Source organism: Tachysurus fulvidraco, chromosome 10 (genome assembly GCF_022655615.1).
Source record: "Tachysurus fulvidraco isolate hzauxx_2018 chromosome 10, HZAU_PFXX_2.0, whole genome shotgun sequence".
Taxonomy (NCBI): Eukaryota; Metazoa; Chordata; class Actinopteri; order Siluriformes; family Bagridae; genus Tachysurus; species Tachysurus fulvidraco.
The window spans coordinates 20,129,703-20,146,973 of NC_062527.1; the positions used below are offsets into that span (position 1 = coordinate 20,129,703).

The 17,271-nt window shown below is 40.6% G+C and overlaps 2 protein-coding genes across 2 annotated transcripts in view; both read left to right on the forward strand.

Annotated features, from left to right (window-relative positions):
- Positions 1–3,421: 3,421 nt before the first annotated feature.
- Positions 3,422–5,415, forward strand: zgc:193726 (uncharacterized protein LOC561161 homolog). The gene is made up of 3 exons (XM_047820190.1): positions 3,422–3,582; positions 3,702–3,755; positions 4,976–5,415. The coding sequence occupies exons 1-3, from the start codon at positions 3,494–3,496 to the stop codon at positions 5,094–5,096; spliced, it is 264 nt and encodes an 87-aa protein (XP_047676146.1). The 5' UTR covers positions 3,422–3,493; the 3' UTR covers positions 5,097–5,415.
- A 5,654-nt stretch (positions 5,416–11,069) lies between these two features.
- Positions 11,070–17,271, forward strand: part of ctnna1 (catenin (cadherin-associated protein), alpha 1) — an 89,782-nt gene continuing 83,580 nt past the window's right edge. Inside the window, exons 1-3 of the mRNA XM_047819276.1 lie at positions 11,070–11,337; positions 13,897–14,014; positions 14,135–14,330. Coding sequence (XP_047675232.1) covers positions 13,910–14,014; positions 14,135–14,330 — 301 coding nt within the window. The 5' untranslated portion in view covers positions 11,070–11,337; positions 13,897–13,909. The remainder of the gene's footprint in view (positions 11,338–13,896; positions 14,015–14,134; positions 14,331–17,271) is intronic.

A 17,271-nucleotide genomic window follows, 5' to 3' on the forward strand; every position in this document is an offset into this window, starting at 1 on the left:
TAATAATATAATTAATATTATTATTATGATTGTGATTATGATTATTATATTAACCTCGAGTATATTAACAGTGACTCCGCTTCATTACACCGGCTCATTGTTTACCATTTTCCAATAACAGAAAGTGCTTTATTCTTTATATATTACAGCAATTTGGCAACGCTTAATTTAGTATACAATAACACGTCGTACCTTATATCCGTTTACACTTAACACCCACAAAACCAGCTATATACACAGTATACATTACAGATCATTTTATAGGTTATGTCATGATACAGAGAAATCGGAAAAGAAATCCTTCTGTCCTGACCACTTTGCTGACACCAGTGACGTTTATGTAGAATATTCATGCAATCATTCATTTTCTACCGCTTATCCGAACTTCTCGGGTCACGGGGAGCCTGGCGTCATCGGGCATCGAGGCAGGATACACCCTGGACAAAGTGCCAATCCATCACAAGGCACACACACACACTCATTCACTCACACACTACGGACAATTTTCCAGAGATGCCAATCAACCTACCATGCATGTCTTTGGACCGGGGGAGGAAACCGGAGTACCCGGAGGAAACCCCCGAGGCACGGGGAGAACATGCAAACTCCACACACACACAAGGTGGAGGTGGGAATCGAACCCCCAACCCTGGAGGTGTGAGGCGAACGTGCTAACCACTAAGCCACCGTCCCCCCTTATTTAGACCATATGGTGTACAAATTCCCCTTCATGCTGTAGAAAATAAATCAGCGCCTTCTGACCGATCAACAGCAGTAAAATATTTGTATAATATAAAACCCATACAGTTATACAGCTTGATGTAGTGTTGAAACCTAGGCACTGAGTGATGTAAGGCACAGATGTGTTGGGGTTTGGGATGCGATTATGGATGTGATGGTAGTAAAAGATAAGCACGCTGTAAAATCAGCCTAGTAATGGATATGAGGAGGAAATGTTTGCATATGGAGTCATTATTTTATACAGATTTTATAAACGGCTTTATGCTTTTTCTGACACAACCGGGCCTTATTGCTTTTGAGCTCCCACTGACTAGTTCATTAAACATCTCTTCGGTATTTGACTGTGTGGAGGCTGAGAGCCTGTCAGGTGCATCCCCAGACAACACCGTGCACACTTGACTTAACAAATATTAGCGCTGCGGTGCAGAGCTGTTCTTAACACAACCTCGACTTTCCCCTTCGGGGCGAACCCATAGCATTATAAGGACTGTTTCAAAATGTTATTACATCAGTTGAAGTTTATTATATGAGCCTTTAGACTCGCAAGCCTTCCTTTGTATTATAAATAGCCAATTCATTTCTATGCTAATATCAACCTTACATTTGAAGGCTTAGTTCTTGCCTACCTGATTTAATTTTAAAGGAAATGGTGTCATGAGAGGCACTTGCACATGGCGCAGCAGATCGAGATTACAGGCCAAAGTGCATGCACGCTGTAATAGCTTTGCGGGCTAAGACACTAAAAGAGAGATTGGTGTTAATGCACAAGGGAGAAGGAGTAATGGGTATGTGCTGAACGCCTGAAGAGAATCCTTCTGTCTATGTGCCACTGCTGAGGTGTTGCATAACAATCAGACGGATGGCCTTGGCGTTGTGGTTTTGAGAGCTTCAGGGGTCTTCCAAATATCTAGATGACCTTAACGTGTAAACATCCCTGGCAGGGAATAGACATTTCTCCTCCACGCGACATGAATCTTTTCGCCACCAAATCCTTCACCTGTGGGTGTCCAGAAGGGCTCCTGTGCCAAAACGGAAGATTCACTTCACCATCAAGCAAGAAGCTGCTGATTGCAGAAGTTCGGCCCCTTACAGAGGGCCAAACACCACAGGCCTGAGGAGAGAAACATGAAAGTTATACATCAAACCAAGGAGGAAGTGGGGGCAATGTGTCACCCAATTGATGCAGATTTGTATCCTGGAATGTCCAATGAAGAGTTTCTCAAGGGATGAGTGTCTCTGTTCTCAGGTAACTCCTGGTCTCTGTAAGGTATCTCAGCCTGGGCTGTGTGATCACTTTCTTGAGATATGCACTAGCCTGTATCTCCCCAGTGGATGGAAACCAATCCTAACAAGTCTTGCAAATCACCATGTCTGTTTCCACAGTCCTGACCAAGCTCTTGGTTCAGTCACTCCACCTGTATTTTAGACTCCGGGTGGTGACCTAAGATAACAGTAGAAGATGAGCCACAACCATCCATCCATTCATTCATTAATTCATTCATTTCCTACCGCTTATCCAAACTATTCCCGGGTCACGGGGAGCCTGTGCCTATCTCAGGCGTCATCTGGCATCGAGGCAGGATACACCCTGGACGGAGTGCCAACCCATCACAGGGCACACACACACTCTCATTCACTCACACACACACACACTACGGACAATTTTCCAGAGATTCCAATCAACCTACCATGCATGTCTTTGGACCGGGGGAGGAAACCGGAGTACCCGGAGGAAACCCCTGAGGCACGGGGAGAACATGCAAACTCCACACACACAAGGTGGAGGCAGGAATCAAACCCCCAACCCTGGAGGTCTGAGGCGAAAGTGCTAACCACTAAGCCACCATGCCCCCTGAACCACATCCGGTATGGTTGAAAGTGTTCCACACCCAAATTGGTCACTGGAGACTAAAAGGGTTGTGAGAATAACCAAGAAATGGGACCAGGACTATTTTGGGGTTCAGGGGCTCCATTGGCAAACAGACAAACATCTTGCTCTAATCTACACAGGACATAATTTACTTCAAGTATAATATGGACAAAAGTTTCTGGCTATATGTGGAGTACCAGAGTGATCAGTCTAACCAGGAACATACTAAAGCTGTTAGACTGACAGTACACAATATTTTTCAGCTGTTAAACATACTGTATCAGAGAATTGAAGGTACCAAACAGACTTCTGTGGGAGTCCGTGGGCTTAAAAACAGAAGCCTGAAATAAAGCAACATGTTATGTAATGGTTTCTGTTACCATTCTGAGTTTTCATGGATCATTTTGGTCTGAATTGAACAGAAAGTTTAGAGTAAGAGCCTGGTAATGTTTTTACTCTTCTGTGCAGCATTACCACCTGAGTCTCTCACGGCACCCGCTTTGTTTTTCCGTCTCGCAAACAATTAAATAGTGCGACTATCACTTAAAGATAACGATCACACCGAAACATCCGAAGGCCGTTCACACAGACTTCGCAAGCTTCAACCCGTTCTCACAGCTGTCTGAACACTGGGTCATTGTGAGGTCTATTCATCGCTCTATCTCTCACTCTCTCGCTCTCCTTCTCTCTGTTTTTGTGTGTTTTATCCAAACAGAAATACCATGACTGTCAAAACATTCCTCACAGACGGCCCTGAACGACAAAGACGTAAGAGATAACAGGATGTTTGCGAAAGTATGCGAAAGATTTACGTGTATAAATACAACACACTTGACTCATTTGTTTTAATAAGTGTCCACTCGAAAGGAAAGGAGAGTCAACATGCGTCTCCTCTGGTCCGTCAGCGTACTTCTCCTCTGCTCTGTTCTCGGATTACCTGCCAATTATAACAAAACGGGAAACTCTACAAGGTGAGACACTTAGTCTTTGGATCTGTTATAAAATAAAGACACAGAATGAATATTTCACTAATAAATAAATAAATACTTTTTAAGATGCCGGTTCTTATTAAAACATGATGTTTTCTCAGCTCTGATGATTTTCCAACTAATAGAACGTACAACTTCACCCATAATCGATTAATGTGAGTATGAAAGATCCTTTCACTTCCTTCTACCTCAAAACATTCATAAATCAAATATCCCTTTGGAAGAACTGATCGCATGATTAAGGAATAAATTGTGCCGCATACGAGTCCGAAAAAATCCCGACGGAATTAAATTCTACGATAAATGATTTGTGACTGATGATGTTACTTTAAGATGAGATGATATGAGATATGTATGGTGTTGTTAGCACAAATGAGCCTTGCATTTTTATTTATTTATTTATTTTTAACCCTTGTATGTTGTTTGTATTTTTGTTACTCGGCCGGTGTCCGTGGGTCTGGTGACCCGCTGAAATGTTTGGGTTTTTAATTCAACACAATTAAAAATGTTATGCTAAAATACTCTACAGATGATTACTTCATCCCAAAAAAAAGCATATACGGTTAATATTTTTTGTTGATTTTTTTTTTTTTAATAAAATGTAATAAAAAAAAGAAAATCAAATTTTATTTTTCACATATACATACATACAGGGTACGACATGCAGTGAAATGCTTTATGCAACTGTCCGGTACTAGAATAAGTAGTATAAAATTTTTTTAAAAAAGCATAAACTATATATATAAAGAAAATATAAAAGGAGAAAAAATGTATATACATATCAATGTAAAATCAATTTAATCAAGTTATGAGTGGAAAAAAAAATCAACAAATTTACAAGGAAGCAAAGTTTTTCAAAACTATTGATATTTATGAATATGGGTCCCACAGACCCGAACATCATACAAGGGTTAAATGTCCACAGATGTTTTTTTTCGAGAAGTATCGTGTCGACACTAATTCAGCCGAATTCCTTTTCCGTTCGCGTGCGTGGAGCATGAGATCGTCTCTTATAGAAAGTCTTTATACCGTATGTGTCTTCACTGGTACAGTAGGAGTTTAAAAGTAGGATCATGTGCTGGAGATTTCACCAAAGTAGTTTTTTTTATAAAAAATAAATAAATAAATAAATAAATAAATAAATAAATAAATAAATAAATAAATAAATAAATAAAATGTAGACATTTTAACTTTCAATTCGGTGTGGTTTTGGAACCACGATAACAAAACAACTGCAAAGTTCTGAAGGAACTGACTGATTAGAATAAAGTATGTATTGAATATAAATAAATGTCTAATTTTATTTATTTATTTATTTATTTATTTATTTATTTTTGAGCAAGTGTTACACGTGTGTGTTTTGTGTATCTTTTAGGCAATCACCCTACTGTATATTACCCACATGCCATTTACATACGGTGGATGAGAACTTTCAGAAAGGGGATGAAGAGGCAGGCGAGAGAACACACGATCCACATGGACCGGGCAAGAAATGAGAAGCTGAAGCAAGGATCTGAAGAAATCATCACTAATGCTGTTAACGTGAACCTAGTAACCATGAAAGTTCTACATATTTGCAGACGTGAATAGCCACTACAGCACCAGTCAATCATGATTATTCTTTTTTATTGTCATTGGTTTAGTAATGAAGTTTAGAGAGGAGACTAAAAGAGCCTGATGGCAAATGAGATGTTGTTCAGTGGAAAGTTCTAGCAAGCTTCTGGTTGCTTCTGGTCTGAAAAGTTATAGCAAGCTGCACAAACACAAAAAATTCAATGTAAAAAGAATCTGAAATAAATTTTGAAATGTTTTTGATCAGTGTTTTTTGTTTTGTTTTGTTTTGCCAGTCAGTGATTTGTTTAATCCTTACTCTTTTGATCTGGAGCTAAACGCATGCATAACCTTTCTTTTTCCATAAAAAAGTGACATAAAAAGTTAGCAAGTCCTGCTAAGTGCATCGCTGACTCATCACAGTTTGTAAGATATAAGCTAACATTATCAGGATAACTATAATCTGAGCTCAGGAATATCTTCACAGCAAAATTATCCAGATCACAGGCTCGAACCGGTCACCCTAGGGCTGGGCGATAAAATGATAACGATATGTATTGCGATAGACATGTGATCGCTATCAATAAAAAATGTGTTCAATAAAACGTTCGGTATTTTTTATTCTTCGTCAGAAGAAAACAGAGGTTGCGAAGCATGTTTGGTTGCATTAACGAAGGCACTCACTCTCTGGTAACCTAGCAACGTACAGTAGGGAGTGACAGTAGAAAGTTCTAGCAGGTTGCTTCTGGTCTGAAAAGTTATAGCAAGCTGCACAAACCAGTCAATGTAAAAAGAATCTGAAATAAATTTTTAAATGTTTTTGATCTGTGGATCTTTTTTTTTTTTGCCAATCAATGATTCAGAAGAGAACGCTGCATATATCGTTTTTTACCTTTATGGAAAGTATAGAAAAAACTGTAGTGTGTTGCATTTATGAAACAATGAACTGCTACCGAGTAAACGACATTTGATTTCTGCAGGCAAACAAAAATGTTTTGAACAGTTTGAACTAACCTTAAGAAAAAAGACGCTGGGTTGAAGCTTACTTTCAAATAAAATGTTCAATGTCTAATCGAGTCCTCTTCGTATTCATGACATCAACATTTTAACTTGCCGGCTGCAGCGAACCGAAAACGCGTCTCTTCTGTGTCGGGTTTCACAGTCGGCAGTTATGACGCGTATTTTGAGTGACAAAAAAAATTAAACACGGTTTATTTTAATGTTACAAGAGCATCTTAATCTTAGAATTTCATTTAATTTTTTTAAACTAACTAATTAAAATACAAAAATTTTAAATTAAATATTTATTTTCCAAATCTACAGGGAGCCGCAGCAGAGGGATGAAAGAGCCTCTTGCGGCTCCGGAGCCGCGGGTTGCCGACCCCTCTCTAAACGCATGCATAACATTTCATTTTCCAAAAAAAAAAGTGCATCGCTGACTCGTCACACTTTATAAGATAAAAGCTAACATTATCAGGATAACTACAGTATAATCTGAGCTCAGGAATATCTTCACAGCAAAATTATCCAGATCACAGGCTCGAACCGGTCACCCTCAGGTCTATCATTCAACAGCTAATGTTTTCTATTATATTTCTATTGAATTTTTCTTTTAAATAAAGTCTGCGTCCTTGTTTCATCAAACGCTAAGTGAGCGTGAGGTGAGAAACATCAATATACCTAGGGGTTTTTTACACCTGGTCACTTCATGTGTTTTCTGTGATCAGATAGCTATCTGACGGTAAAAAGACCAGGTCTAAATGCCCTCCAAAACGTTTTCGAGACGGATATAAATCCGATGGTTCAAACCCCTTCAGGAGGTGGTCTGGGACGCGTTTCAGATGAAACTGGACAGGTGTAAATGCATGCGGTTGTTCAAGCCACATACGTCAGCGCTATACTCCTCCCAAACAGAAGTATGTCACTCGCAAGTGACTCACGAGTCGTGCATCGCGCCAGAAACGAGGTAAAATATATTTGCATTTCGGGCGGGAGTAAAAAGATCGGATCGATATCCGATTCGCCAAGACGCATTTATGTGGCCTAATGTAAATGGTACAGTTTTAACAAATCAGATAACAAATCAGATCGGATCAGAGACAACACATGAAGTGACCAGGTGTAAAAAGGCCCACAGATGTCCTTGAAGGACAAATAGGCAGCATGTAGCGGTATGTGAGTGATTTATAGGTATAAAACATATGATGTGTGTCTTAATGATATCACAACCACCTCATCTGCATACACTGGAGATGTTTTCAGCCATCTTTAGGGATAATGAGTGACCTGTGTGACTCTACACCAGCAATACAGTCAAGTAAACATATCTAAAAATGGGAATATCAGGAACAAGCATTTAGAATAATGTCGTTCCAGCACCTTTCCTATTAGCAAATGAGCTCATTTTGCGCATGTTGTGCTGACGCTGAGCGGATTCGCACGCTAATTTCCCTTACTGATAAAAGCAGTTTTGCCAGTAGGACTTTTTATTTTTATTTTTAATGCTTTCATCCAAAGTGCGATTCAGCAGGCTAACATTACTGCATGCTAATTCACGTGACGCATTTTGAAATCAGCGATGTTTCATTTCGACTTGTGCTTCTTTGCCCGTGACAAACGCTGAGGAGGCACTCGTCTGCTTCTGCGCCATCTGTTACGGGGTCAAAGATCAACTGCAGGAGGACGAACAAACGCTCATACGACGTACTGTCCTCTCTGTCATGTTTCCATATGGCTGGTCAGCATGCTAATGCTTTCTCTGGTTAATAATGAAATAATAGTCTATGTCTAATAGTAAATGTTTTTTTTTTTTGACAACTTGCTGCTGCTGTGAGTGAAATAAAGGGAATATCTGAGCAAAGGAAAACTTGTCTGTGGAGCTGCTTAGCAGGCAGTGACAGTCCGACATCTGTCTCTGGTGTGGAAGAGGATGAGTTACTCACAAGATGGTGAGGGAACTGAGGTAGACTAAAGAACTGTCAGGGAACTGAGGTAGACTAATCCCTGATGGTGACCGCTTGACCTCAAGTGAACGCCGGGTCAATCTGTGTCCTTCATTGCTGACTGTAACATCCCCCATGGGTTCTGGACACTATTCTTTACTGGTTCACCACCAACACACCACATTTAACAAGCTGTTAGAGTGAATATCAGTCTTCTAATAAGCTACAATCCATCACGCTCTGTGACATCACAAAACTCTGGACTCCTGGTAGTTCCTGGTAAATATACTTTGTATATTTAGCTCCTAAACACTGGAATAAGGGGGGCACGGTGGTTAGTGGTTAGCACGTAAGATTTGGGGTTCGATTCCCGCCTCCACCTTGTGTGTGTGGAGTTTGCATGTTCTCCCCGTGCCTCAGGGGTTTCCTCCGCGTACTCCGGTTTCCTCCCCCGGTCCAAAGACATGCATGGTAGGTTGATTGGCATCTCTGCAAAATTGTCCGTAGTGTGTGTGTGTGTGTGTGAGTGAATGAGAGTGTGTGTGCCCTGTGATGGGTTGGCACTCCGTCCAGGGTGTATCCTGCCTCGATGCCAGATGACGCCTGAGATAGGCACAGGCTCCCCGTGACCCGAGAAGTTCAGATAAGCGGTAGAAAATGAATGAATGAATGAATCTGTAACTCAAATACTGCGTCAGTTCTATTACAGGTTCTGAAAGCTAGTGTTGAGTGGAAACAGAAGCAGATTCACCCACAAGTGTGTTTTTATATCCATATGCAGGGTTTCTTTTTGTGGTGCCGTTTATTTATTAGAAATCTAACACTAACGGACAAGCCAGAGGTGAAGGTCAGATGGAAAAACTCCATGAGATGGAAGAGGAAAAAACCTTAAGACTCAAAAGGGAAGCCTCTTCATGTGCACTCGAGCGGGTTCTGTTATCTTTCACAGCTTTATCATCCTTTTTGCTCTTTTTAAGTTTGTCGTTTATTCGATCAGACGTTCGTTCTTTAATCTCCAAAATCTGCTAATTTTTCAGTGATGTATTTCCTCCTTACAGCTCACACATCTGTGATGTTCAGTGTTTTGTTGCATGATTCTGTCTTCAGTTTTGTTTTTATGTGTTTAAGTGTTTCTACATCCTGCTTTACACCTGATATGAGCTTTTTCACCTACTGTACAGATTCTGATTGGGTGTCTGTTGTTAAGCAACTAGTCATAACCTTCTTAATGTCCTCTTTACTGTCTGACCTCTTTTAATGTCCCCTGCACAGTCTGTCCTCTTTTAATGTCCCCTTTATTGTCTGTCCACATTAATGTCCTCTTTACTTTCTGTCCTCTTTTAATATCCCCTTAATTGTCTTTCCCCTTCAAAGCCTGTCCTCTTTTAAAGTCCACTTTACAGTCTGTCCTCTTTACTGTCTTTCCTCTTTAATGCCTGTCCACATTAATGATCCCTTTACTTTCTGTCCTCTTTTAATGTCCCCTTTACAATCTGTCCTCTTTAGTGCCTGTCCAGATGAATGTCCCCTTTACTTTCTGTCCTCTTTAATGTCTACTTTACTGTCCCTTTGCTGTCTGTCCTCTTTACTGTCCCCTTTAGTGCCTGTCCACATTAATGTTCCCTTTACTTTCTGTACTCTTTTAATATTCCCCTTACTGTCTTTCCCCTTTAATGTCTGTCCCTTTAATGTCTGTCCTCTTTACTGTCTGTCCCCTTTAATGTCTGTCCTCATTACTGTCTGACTCTGTCTGTCTCACACCTGATTACGTGTGTTATGTGATCCCATATAACTTTTGTGCATTTCTATTGTGTTGTGCTTTAAAATGGATATGGAAAATAACCCTACTAGTCCTGCCCCAGGACACACACACACACACACACACACACACACACACACACACACACACACACACACACACACACACATGCGCGCACGCACACACACAATAACAAGTGAGGTGTCTAAACACTAACGGAATTTTGATGTGTGACTTTTCAGGAAGGTCTTTCTTATAGAAGGGGTAAAATAAAAATGAGAAAGAAAAAACTCCTTCCTGTTTAGGCCACGCCCATTTCTTGTTTCTACCCGATTACATTGTCACATAACTTTGTTTCCCCTTTTTACACTACAAAAAGCTAACATTGAATACATTATTTATTGTGTTTAACTTTTCTCCAATATACAAATTCTATATTATATTATATGTGATTGTAATTACAAAAAAACCTTTTCAATACCATCATGTTGATCTCTTCACACAGTTCTAAAGGCAAGTGTAGTAATATGCTTAGAAAATAAACACGTCCTGACAAAAGCCAGTGACTAAACCCCTCAGCTTCCTCTGTGTGTGTGTGTGTGTGTGTGTGTGTGTGTGTGTGTGTGTGTGTGTGTGTGTGTGTGTGTGTGTGTGTGTGTGTGTGTGTGTGTGTGTGTGTGTGTGTGTGTGTGTGTGTGTGTGTGTGTGTGTGTGTGTGTGTGTGTGTGTGTGTCGTTGTGACCGCGCCCTAAATCTCACCTGATAAGCGTGTCTGGATTCGCATGGTGACGTAACACACCAGGACATTCCAGGAAGCGGCCAGGAGGTTGCCAGATTGTGATAAATCCCCGGAACACAACTAGGCGAACACACGCACACATATGTAAAGACAATGAGAAACGACAAAACGTTCTCCCGGTGTTTTTATATTATGTGTTTAAAGTAAAATGTTTGTTAAATGACGGCACGTTTATAATCTGTTTCTTTTTTTATTTAGATTATGCATCTGAAATAAATCTAAACGTGATACAAATTATTATTATTATTATTATTATTATTATTATTATTATTTGTTACTTAAAAAAACAAAAAAAACCCTAAAGATTAAAATAATTTAAAAGAGTTTAAAAAAACGTGTAATCTGTAACTTCATTACGACCTGTAACACGCACCCAAACACTTGTTGCTCCCGCGTTATTTATTCCGACCTGGCAACCTCATCCACCTCCTCCCACAGCTCATCCCAGCAGAGTTGAGGAAAAGCGACACTGAACTGAACCGACTCTTTAAAACAAAGTAAACTCACTGCTTCGTCTTAACTTATCTAAACCTAGACAGTGTTAAAGAGGAGCTTTGGGGAGTTTATTTCGCCTTCCTTTGTGTTGGTGAGGTTTATTTTACAGGGAAATCAGAGACAGGACAAAAGTTTTCAGCAGGACGAAATTTTTTAAGCCTCCATTTTGAAGCGCGTCACAAAATTGTTTGGTAAGTTTATAATATAAAAATATAGATATGTATATCTGATTATTTTTGTTATTCTTGTCCTTTTAAGTGCTGCTCGACGTTTACGGTTGTATTTGTTGAGTTTAATATAAAAAAGTTCGTTAACTTGTTTAACGTTATAACCGTTTTGGGAATTCTGTTACTGAGGTGATGCGCTCGCGCACGGCTCGCGCTGTTTGTTTGTTTGTTTGTTTTTGTTTTTAACTGAAAATATTTTTTCATCAACACCTGGCTTTAGTTTGTAAAATATACTGTTGTAAAAATATTGTTGTAACTTTCCACGGTTGCTAAATGTGGCGAGAAAACGAGTTTTTGGCCGTTGCTCGCTGACTAGCATTACATAGCGACTAGCATTACATATCGACTAGCTAAGGTTACTTGCGTACTGGTAAGTATGCGCATGCGCAGAAGCGTCGCTCCCCCCAGTTTAAACGGTGTTGAATGGAGGCTTTAAAGAGAACATGTGGATAAGAGAGAAAATACTACACCATATCTAACCCCACTGGAGCTCATCTAAATGTCTACAACAATGCGTATACACTATAGAACAATTTATATCTCTGTTAAGAAGCTTTTTATTTGTCTTTTTTTGGGAATCTTTATGAACAATAGATGAAGGAGGTTTAGTGCAGATGTTTTGTGATGGAGTTTATCCTTTGCATTAAAGACGAAGAGCTGGATGATACGCGATACGGTGTCATAGTTGGTCTTGTGATGTGATGAACTTGTGTGTGTGTGTGTTTTTATATACGTTTATCAGCTCTGTGTTCATTACATCGCCATGATCCGGTCTCGATGATGGACCGGAGTTCCATCATGACTGGGGAAGTCATGGCCTAATGGTTACAGATTATGGGGGAAGTTGTGGCCTAATGGTTAGGGAGTTTGACTCCTAACCCTAAGGTTGTGGGTTTGAGTCTCTCGCCAGCAATACCACGACTGAGGTGCCCTTGAGCAAGGCACCAAATCCCCTCCCAACTGCTCCCCGGGCGCCGCAGCATAAATGGCTGCCCACTGCTCCGTGTGTGTGTGTGTGTGTGTGTGTGTGTGTGTGCACTTTGGATGGGTTAAATGCAGAGAATGAATTCTGAGTATGGGTTGCCATACTTGGGTGTATGTCACGTCACTAAGACTAGTTTACATGTGAATGGACACAAGCACTGGAGTTACTCACGAAATGTACCCGATACCATAGTTCCCTGTTTCAGCCACTATCGAAACCCATTCAGTGGTTTTCCTTCCTCTTCTTTTCTATTTAAACACTTCTAGGCTCTCGAGAGGCACAGCAGAGCGCAATGACTTGGGTTTTGGCTTTGCGTGTATCAGAGGACGCACGTCTTATCTGATAGAATGTGTTTTTTTTCACCTTTACTTTATTTGATAAATTATTAAAAATTTAAATCTAATATCAAATATTATAAATTGAGAACTTGTTCCTCCGAAAAAAAATACAGGCGAGTTTTCGTCCAATGAAATAAAAAACTAAATAAAAACCAGAGATGATTTTCTTTTTTTAGTAGATATTTGTTTTACTGTCACATTCTTCAAAATGGATCCTTAAGCAGTCAATTAAAACATGCACCATTAGTCTGAGATGATGGATTAGGTTATTAAATTGTTTTTGGTATTTTTTGTCAGCTTTAGTCATTGAACTGAAAAGTCTGTTCCTAGATTAGTAAATAGCGTTAAATGTAAAGTCAGTTTTTTTTAATTGAGCCTCAGTTCGTGAGACAGACATCTGATGGGTTTAAAGAGAAACTAAGCTTGTTATGGTGTGTGAAATCACTCAGTAATATACACTTTGATTCGAAGGCAGACGGATTGAACCGTGGCGTATTGGTGTATGTAATAGTCTCAATGTATGTTGCGTAGCTGCTGTGTGGTCAGTTTGTTTCCTTACCCCACCAGATTTATACTCCCTCCTCACAGCCCATAAACCCCTCAGAGGTTCCTGATTAACACCCCCCAACCCCACTGCACGTGGTGGCTGATCGATGACGCTACAGTCAGCACGCCGGTGGCAAAGTTACAAACCGGGCCATTGAAGGGCGGCACAAACGATTGTGGAGTTGTGGGGTTTTTTTTTGGTGATTGAATTGTAACCTCGTGTTCTGTGACCTTCACCAACTACAATAAAGAGTGCGTTACGTTCTCTCAAACATAATGATGATTGTGATATTTGGCACCTACAATAGATCTTATCATGGACATACCAAATACTTTCAGTGTCCAAGCTGATTTATGATGTAGTTTAGAGTTATAATGCAGGACAAGTCAATAGCTCGCACTCACCTGTCTTTTGCTAATAAACATGTAGGTGTGTCGAGACTGCTTACACCACAGCGTCCTGTCAAATCTCCTGCTCAAACATCGTCGTCACTTCCGTTCCGTAGACGCCGCACCGAATTTGCATAAAGTTCAAAGTACTTTTTTTTTTTTTTTTTTTTTTTTGTAATAGAAAGTTGTCATGAAAGCTTTCATGTTGCTGTATGTGTGAACGTAGCAGATTGAAAATTTGTTTTCTGCCGTTCTTCTCCGCAGGACCTCTGAAAACATGACGGCTATTAACACGCCCAACATCAACTTTAAATGGGACCCCAAGAGCCTGGAGATCCGCACGCTGGCTGTAGAGAGACTCCTGGAGCCCCTCGTCACCCAGGTAGAGATCAGTGAAAGAAAATGGAACGTTTATGCTGGTAGTCACGTAGCCATGCGTCCTGCGCCTTCCAGACTCATCCTGTTTATTTAACTAATCTGTACTTTATACCTTACCATCCAGGTGACCACTCTGGTGAACTCGAGCAACAAAGGGCCGTCCAACAAGAAGAAGGGCCGCTCCAAAAAGGCGCACGTCCTGGCCGCGTCGGTGGAGAGCGCCACGCACAACTTCCTGGAGAAGGGTGAGAAGATCGCCAAGGAGAGCCAGTTTCTCAAAGAGGAGCTCACCGCCGCCGTCGAGGACGTCCGCAAGCAAGGTACCGATTTTAAAAAGAAGTAACGGTGGAGATTTAATTAAATTTTTTTTATTTAAACCTTAGACTGGTTCACTTCCCTTTTCTGTTTCCCGTTTGTCAAATCAGATGCTGTTTTCAGGTCAGGTGAAAAATCTCTTGCCGGCTTTTATTTCTAGCTGGAAAAACTCTCACTTCGAACTTGTAGCTTTTAGTTAAGGTGTATTTGAGACGAGGATCCTTTACGGTTACATCGGATCGACACGACCGCTCGGACACCGAACAGTGTAGTTACCCTTCTCTACATTAATTTTACATTAATTTGCTGTGTGTGTGTTCCCACCTGCCTGAAGAACCACACTGTACAGTATATAAGACCACACCAGGTATCTAGTCAAACAGCAGGAGACTAAAAATCTGTTCATAATCTGATTAGTTTGCTCAAACGAACAGATTTTAAACCGGTTGCACCACTTTCTTTGAGGCTCCGGCTTGGGGTTATTTCATCACTACACTCCGCCGACATTTTTGTGGTTTTTCCTTTCCCACGGAGGAGGAGGAGGAGGCAGCAGGTTAAGTGAGACAGTTGCCTCTGTCAGCTTCACCTGCTCCCTGTTTAGCTTCTGGCTGGTTTGCTGTGAATATCTGAAAAGCTTGTTGATTTTAATGTAACGTGACTGAGCGCCGTGCACGCGCTCTCTCTCTCCTCTGTGTGTGTGAGACTCTCTCTCCCTCTGTGTGTGTGTGTGAGAGACTCTCAGCTCCTCTTCAGGTGACTGCAGAACATCAGCTCTCTGTCTCTCTCTCTCTCTCTCTCTCTCATATATACACAGATCATCTTTACGCACCACTAGCTACGTAATGTTTGGCATTTATGAAACATTAGTGCATTTGTTACTCAGCACTCTGTGCCGCGCTGGTTTCTTATTAGATCTCCTGGTGTATGAGGGGAATTTTTGCTACATGCTACATGTACACCACAAGAAAGCTGACTCGCCGCAGCTACACGCAAAATCCGTCAGTCACGCAGGAGGTTTCGATTACGTTCCCTGCTTGGAAAAGTGCATCTTTTGCCATTTTATTCAGTTTTTTATTTTTTCATTTTTATTTTTTAAACCAATTCAGTTACGTTCGATGCGGAACAACCACAATAATACACGTTATAGCAGCTACAGTCGTTCTCTCACTGGTGCAAGCACCCCCCCCCCCAAATCTCTTGGTTGTTTAAAACAGAGAAACCACCAAATGCTTAACCTCCTCTTACCATTGTGTCACACTGAAGACTCCTTCTGTAAATACGTCTCCTAAATGCAAACCGCAAGGGTGCCGTTGCTATGGAAATGATGAGGGGCAAGGGTTATATAAGGTATTGGTGAAATGTTCAGTATTTACATGAATTAGTTGTCTATCATAAGGACGTATTTAATAAGAATAAGGATCGTATTTGAATGACCGTTACGGTCTCTCTCTCTCTCTCTCTCTCTCTCTCTCTCTCTCTCTCTCTCTCCAATGACACTTGGCTCTCTTTCCTGGACCGTCATTAGCACGTGTCTTTATTACACACGTTCTCATAATCAGTGTGTTTACTGTATAACGCGTGTTACGAAGTTCAGAACCTTTTATCCACATAACGGCACGACCCCTAGCAGTGGTGAAAGTATCCGATCTCTCCATCCTGATCCCAGGCGTGAATCCCGTCATCTAAAGTGCGCATTTGAAAAATCTGACCCTGTCAAAGTAAATTCTCTCCTCATCTGTGGGATCTAAAATAAATGTCTCCAGACTTCATCCAACTCCCTGCTTCTGAAGAAGCACCCAGTTTAAAATCCCTCTTTTGTTCTTCGCAGCTTTACTCTGTAGGGTTTTATATAAATAGTAACGCTGTAAATTTGTGTCTTCAGCAGCCATTACAGCTGCAGGATCAAAGCAGGTTCATAAAACTGATTTATTTAGTTGTTAGAAACGTACCTCGTATTTTTAGCCCAGTGTTTATTTGTTTTAAATGTATAAAGAAGGACTAAATCACCAAACGATGATAAATTCAGGTACAGGGGAAGTTAAACCTCCTGAGCGGTTGCCTAGAAACTGCAAACCAAGGTAAAAAAAAAATGATTCAGTTGCCTATTAATAAAGTACGATGAAATAGTTAAGCGCATTATCACAGGCTGAAAGAGATGATCGGTTTTATTAACATGAGAAATCTAACGTCTGAAGCGCCGTCTTCTTTCTAACGTGACCGAATCAGGATAAAAAAACATCTCGTCGATCCTGGAAAGTCAGGAAGGTCTGTTCAGTTCAGAGACAGAAAACACAGCCTCGCTTCTTCATCTTTAAACGTCTTCTACTGTTGTTTTTGTATTCACTTATAACCTCCCAACAGGGTCCATGTTTATTTCTTACGACTTTTGTTTCTTCTGTAATTTCTGAGTGGCACTTTTTCATGAAACCTGGAAAAAAGTAACCGCATAAATCCACAAAAAAATTCAGATATTTTGTAGATCAGTGCAAGTCATCAGAGAGAAAGGGGAAGTAGCTGTAGACGTTTCAGCGAGCTCTCATCAGTACGGAATCCAAAGTGCGAGTGTCATGTGAGAGACGCTTCTGTTTATCCTGTGTAAATCTTCAGCTGGTTATAAAGGCATTACTCATGTTGTACAGGAACACAAAATGTTTATCATTATTCATATACGCACCGGAGCCCAGGTATAACAGAGTAAATTAGTGTTTTTGTTCAGCAGCAGCTCTATTAAACTGACGGTGGTGTAGATTATAACCCGAGATTCAGCTTGTCAGCAGTTACAAAAGAGCAGAGCATGCTGGAAAATTACCATGTAATATTCAGTCAAGGAGCACCGAATGTCTCGGCACGGATCGTCCCTCGTGTCTGACTCACCGGCCCAAAGAATAAAAAAAAAACACTTATGGCTATTTTCATCCTCGTCATAATGGCTGTTATGAACCTAGA

Excerpts from the sequence above, each read along its gene's own strand:
- zgc:193726 (XM_047820190.1), top strand. The coding sequence starts at position 3,494 with ATGCGTCTCCTCTGGTCCGTCAGCGTACTTCTCCTCTGCTCTGTTCTC. Across the intron at positions 3,583-3,701 it reads AAAACGGGAAACTCTACAAG|CTCTGATGATTTTCCAACTA; the intron begins GTGAGACACTTA and ends ATGTTTTCTCAG. Across the intron at positions 3,756-4,975 it reads TTCACCCATAATCGATTAAT|GCAATCACCCTACTGTATAT; the intron begins GTGAGTATGAAA and ends TGTATCTTTTAG.